The sequence below is a fragment of the Hemiscyllium ocellatum genome, chromosome 3 (assembly GCF_020745735.1).
Source record: "Hemiscyllium ocellatum isolate sHemOce1 chromosome 3, sHemOce1.pat.X.cur, whole genome shotgun sequence".
In the NCBI taxonomy this organism is placed as follows: domain Eukaryota; kingdom Metazoa; phylum Chordata; class Chondrichthyes; order Orectolobiformes; family Hemiscylliidae; genus Hemiscyllium; species Hemiscyllium ocellatum.
The window spans coordinates 109,887,679-109,893,678 of NC_083403.1; the positions used below are offsets into that span (position 1 = coordinate 109,887,679).

The 6,000-nt window shown below is 37.6% G+C and overlaps 1 protein-coding gene across 1 annotated transcript in view; it reads left to right on the forward strand.

The window, feature by feature from the left end:
* Positions 1-5,133, forward strand: part of hmgcll1 (3-hydroxymethyl-3-methylglutaryl-CoA lyase like 1) — a 103,876-nt gene extending 98,743 nt beyond the window's left edge. The window contains exons 11-12 of the mRNA XM_060854995.1: positions 324-449; positions 5,032-5,133. Of these exons, the coding sequence (XP_060710978.1) occupies positions 324-449; positions 5,032-5,133 (228 nt within the window). The remainder of the gene's footprint in view (positions 1-323; positions 450-5,031) is intronic.
* The last annotated feature ends 867 nt before the right edge of the window (positions 5,134-6,000 follow it).

The following is a 6,000-nucleotide window of genomic DNA, read 5'->3' on the forward strand; positions in this document are numbered from 1 at the left end:
CAACCAGAGGAAACTGATTGACAAAAGAGCAGGATGGAAGATGAGGTGAACGTTTTATAATCAGCAAGGAGTTAGGATCTGGAATGCAGTCTCTGAAAGGGTAATAAATACAGAGTCACTGTGAGATGTTGGGAGTGGACACTGTGGGATGATGGGAATGGTCCCTGCAGGATGATCGGAGTGGTCATGGTCTGCTAGATATTGGGGAAACAATCTCTTCACAATAGGCAATAAATACTGGTCTTACCAGCAATGCCCACATTCTGAAAACAAATTTGAGGAAGATTTAATGCAGTGGATTAAGTTCTGATCTTCCTTTACAGATGGGAATCAATGTTGTGGATTGCTCTGTGGCTGGACTTGGTGGTTGCCCTTATGCTAATGGAGCTTCTGGAAATGTTTCAACAGAAGATGTTGTGTACATGCTGAGTGGCTTGGGTATTCAGACGGTGAGTTGACTTAGATAATTATTATTTTAGTAACATTATTCATGAGTAATTCTACACAAACTGCTCTTCCAAAAATATTTTAAACAGAGCTAAAGTTGCTTTTCGTATTCTGAAAGGCTTGTGTTTAGAGGTGAGAAAAATCTGCAAGGGTTCATGAGATCTATTTTCCACATGCTTTTCATTGCTAAAAGGGCAGGTATATCGTCCAGGTATATTGAAGGTCTAAAAGATATACTGTACGGGTATATATTCTGGTGTAACCACACAATGATCATACTTCGAATACCTCTTTTTAAATACTCATGTTGATGACTTGCTGAGAAGACTTGCATTAGCTGAAATGCTTGAGCATTTGAAGGTTGGGCTCATTTTCAAAGTACAGTATTTAAACGTAGCTTCCTCTCCCTTTGATTGTTCTGTTCGATAACCTTCTCCCAGGGCCTCTGCAGATGCTGCTTTGTAACCCATTCCAAGGAAGTGCATGACAGCAGCTGACACTGAACTCTCCATTTCACCTTCCTCCCTTTGGGCAAATCACCTGGGCTTCAATAATGGAACACACATCTGAATTATATTATGTTAACCAATTCCAGCAAACATCTTTGCTGAATACTAGACTAAGAGAAGATTCCAGTTCAACTCCATTGAAATGCATGGCATTTTTGATCACCTGCACCATTTGGGATAAGTCTTCCACATTACTGTTTCTGACACAGAGCTTCAAAAAGTAACTGCAGGGTGGAAAATGAAATGACTAGTCCCTCTGATTTCCTCTTTGTTTTTAGAAAAGTAGCATGTGAGTATTTGAGAAATAGTTACACGCCTCTTTCTTGTTGTATGCAGATTCCCTTGTAACAGAGCTCTGTATTGGTAATTTACAGGTAACACCAGAAGCAGAAAATTGATTAACAGTGGAATAGGAATATAACAAAGCAGAAGTTAAGTTTTCACTCTATAAGGTTGGCTCTCGAGTACAAAACAAATTATACTTCACTATTGTTCCCTCTTCTCAACCACTCAATACCTATACAACCCTTTCATTTATAAGACCAGTTGCCAGCAGAGAAATTCCATTTCAAATATTCTTCAGATTTATGGATTCTACCTCATCTCCATCTAAAATTATGACCACATGTTCTGATATTATTCCCTTTGTTCCTAGACTCTGCCATATAGGGAAATCTTCCTGCATCTACCCTAGATTTTTAAACTAACAGGAACTGCAGATGCTAAAGATCTGAAACAAAAACAGAAATAGCTGGAGAAACTCAATCATGTCTGGCAGCATATGTTGAGGGAAAGAAAAGTTACTGTTTTGAGTCCAGTCAATATTCTATGCAGCACAGGTTAATAAACATCACTTTTATTTCCCTCTCCACAAATACTTCCAGACCTGCTGAGTTCTCCAGCAAGTTCTGTTTTTGCTCCATGTATCATTTTGGCAGTTACTGTGCTACAAAGATTCAAACAATTTGAATCTCTTATCATCCTAAACTTCTTTCTAAAAATGTACGTTTCACTAAGGTTCACTCTCATTCTCCTATATTCCTATGAGTACAGGTTCAACTTACTAGACTTTTCCTCATGCCTGGTATCAGCCTTGTATACCTTCTCTGGACAGCCTCCAGTGCCAGTGTAACTTTCCTTTGATATGGGGCCCAAAACTGTTCACAGTATTCCAGCTGTAGGCTGTCTAGTGCCTTGTATATTTTTATCAACACCTTCCCACTTTTATACATGACTCCCTTTGAAGTAAAGGCTGACATCCCACTCGCCTTTCCTATTATCCGGTGAACCTGGATATTCCAAATCCTTTCGTCCTATAGCTTTCTACAGTCTTTTCTCCTTTCAAATAATATTCAGCTCCTCTATTCTTCCTGCAATGTGAATAACTTCACATTTTCTCACATTGTATTCCATCTGTCAAGGTTCTGCTCATGCATTTAATTTGTCTATATCTATCTGAAGACTCTGTGTCATCTTCACTACTTACCTTACCAACTACTTTACCAAATGATTTATCAGTCATTTGCCATCTTGGCTTTAGTATATTCATTTCTCATCATTAATACATATTGTAAATAATTGTGGCAATAGCACTGATCCCTGCGGGACACCACTAGCTATAGGTTACCATTTTGAAAATGTTTATCTTATAAGTATGTCAGTTAGCTCACTAAGCTTGAAGGTTTAAGTGAAAGTCTCTGGTGAAGTGCTGAAAATCTTCTCAAAAAGGTTAATTTTATCGCCCCTCTGTCTTCTGTTAGTTAGTCAATCTTATAATCATGCTAATAAACTCCAACATCATAATGTCTTTTTAAGTAGGCTAATATGTGGTACCTGGAAAATCTCAATAAATTACATCCATTGCATCCCCTGCTTTTTACCTCCTCAAAGAATTCTAATAAATTTATCAGGCACGGCTTCCCCTTCCTGAGGCCATGTTGACTGCTTGGTCACATTATGTATTTCTAAATGCTATTGCATCTTTCATAAAAGACTCTTTTGAATAACAGACATTAAGTTAGCTGGCTGATAATGATCTAGTTTATTGTTTGCTTCCCTTTTTAAATGGAAGTGTTATGTTGATGATTTTCCAATCTTTTGGGTCTATTCCAGAACCTAAAGACTTGGAAAATTACAGTCAGTACATCTACTATCTGTAGCTACTTCTTTTTTATATCCTCAGATGCGTCCCAACCAATGCAAGGGATTTATCAGTCTTTAGTCCTGTTAGTTTCCTGAGCACTTTTTTTCTTGTGAAAGTTATTGTATTTATTTCCTCTCCTCCTTTTACCCGTGATTATATAGAAATTTTGGAAAGTTTCAACTGTGAAGTCCCACGCAAAATATTTATTCAACACGTTTGTTGTTTCCTAGTTTCCCATTATTATTTATCCAGCTCCATTCTCTAAGGGGCATATGTTAACTTTAGCTTCTCTCTTCCTTTTTTTATATTTAAAGAAGCTCTTGTTCTTGATCATTCTGGTTCGCTGCAAACATAACTCAACAGTCCTACTGCCATGGCCCTTTCCCTGTAGCCTCGAAATTTCTCCTGTGATGATTATCCAATTTTATTATGAAAACCATGGTTGATTCTGCCTTCAGCATACTCTTAGGAAGTGTATTTGAGATCCTCAATATTCACTGTAAAAAAGAAGGCTGCCTCCTTTTACTTTTCCATTTTGTTTGACCACTTACCTTAAATTGATATACTGTGGTCTTCAGCACTGCTGCCATTTGATCCAGTTTCTATCTGCTATGTTTAGGCCGCTTTTGAACAGCTTTATTAAATATCCTCCCTAGCTTCTCCAGTTTGTTCGATAACCCTTGAACAATTCTAGTAAATCTTTTCCTCACCCTTTCTAAAACCTTCACGTCCTTCCTGAAGTTTCATATCTGGAATTGAACGCCATGCTCCAAATGAGGCTGGACCAAAGTTTTGTAACATTCTCATTGTAACTCCCTTATTTTTGTGCTCCAGCTCTCTGGTTTTGAAGCCAAGAATCCGGCTTTAACCACTTCCTCAATTCATCTTGTCACCTCCAACAGTTTGAGCACATATATACCCAGGTGTCTCTTTTCGTTCATTATCATTTACATCATACCCTTTCTTTTTATATTGTTGTTTCTCGTTCTTCCTTCCATTGTCCATTCTATCAAAATATGTCCTTCCAAAGTCGATCACTATCCTTTTCACACATCATAATTCTCCTCCCAGATTACAATCCTTGCAAAATCTGGAGTGTTGTGTTCAGTTCTGGCCACTGTGTTTTAGGAAGGAAGATATTGGAGAGTGTGTAGAAAAAGTTACAAAAATGATTCTAAGGATGTGCAGCTTTGGATTTGTAGATACCTTGGTGAAGCAAAGATTGTTTTCGTAGAGCAGAACAGATTGAGAGATTTATAGAGATGTTCAAAATCATTTGAGTGTTGGGTTTCAAGGGAGTGTAGAATGGGGTCTGGACAGAGTGGATAGAGAGAAAATGCTTCCACTGTCAGAAAGGTTCAGACTCAGGGAATTCCAGTTTAAAGTGATTGGCAAAGATCCGATAGTAAAGTGAGGAAGAATTCTTTATACACAGTGAGTGATTAGGATTTGGAGTACACTGCCTGAAGATAGAGTGGAGGCAGATTTGATGCTATCTTTCAAAAGGCACTTGGAAAATTAGCCCAAAAACAAATCAAACTGCAAGGTTATGGTTAAAAAATGGGGCAGTGGGACTGACTGAATTGTTCTTGAAGAGAAATAGTATGGACATAATGGGCTGAAAAAATGTTTTCTGATCAGTATCTATTCTATGATTCTGTGATTCTATGCCCTTTCTTCAATGATTTCACTGATCAGTCACTCAAGTTAAGTAACAAGTTGGGACAATGTTCAAATTCAAGGTTACAAATGCAGATCTGTACTTCAAGTGCTGAACAAAATCTTAATTTCCCAAATTTCTTCTGTTAATATTTCTTCACAGTTTAGATTCAAAGTTGATTTTTTTTTGTTTCTCTGGTCTAGAAACTTTAATGCAAATATTTACTGATGGTGCCACTCTTTAAATTTACTTTCTTTCTTTATTGACTGCAGGGAATAGATTTATGCAAGTTAATGGAAGCTGGCCACTTTATCTGTAACGCACTGAACAGGAAGACCAACTCGAAAGTAGCTCAGGCATGTTACAAGCCATGATATGGATCCGTGATATGGAGTTCAATAGACATTCCTTGCTGCAAGTACTTAAGCCATAATATTTAATGTGACTATTAAATTCAAAGTTGCACTGAAGCACTTGAAATAATGTCATGTGCCATGGTAGGAAATCTCATGCTCTGCGTTTGTATGAACATAGTCAGATGAACTGTGAGTGAATGAATCACTTCTATTTAATGCCAGCAGTAAACAGTTACCTGTTGTGATACAGCTTTCTTCTGCCAGTCAAGCTTATCAAGGGACAATGACAGAGTCTGAAACACAAGAAACAAAGTTTGAAAATTCTGTCTCCCACAACTCAATCACTCCTCATCTAAATAGTTTCTCTTTCACCAAGACAAACAATAACATGTTACATTCCATTTACTCACCATCTCTGTGGGGATGAACATACAGCCACACAGTTACCACTCACTATCTTTATGATCTGACCTTAGTTTTGACACTATGTCATCCTCGCGATCCACAGGGGTTTTGACACAAACAATATTAGAAACAGAATGAAGCGAAGTAGCAATTATTGGCTTTGAAATTAAACTCTGGGAGCATCATGATCAACCATGAAGGTTTCATCTGGTGTGTAGATTTACTAGATACAATATCAAATCAGAGCATCAGAGAACTGGGCCTCATCAATATGTGCCTCATTTTTACTGACATTTTTCATGTCAGAACCTCCTAAACTTTCTACATCACAGCAGATTTCAGTATTAACATTCCCTTGACTGGGATTGCTCTCTGTGCACATTTTATTTAGGTTTCAGGAAGTTTCTTAACTTCAACAAACCTTCTTTACTGAAAGAGTTGGCTATCAACACAGTCCTTTGTTCCATGTCAAACATCAGT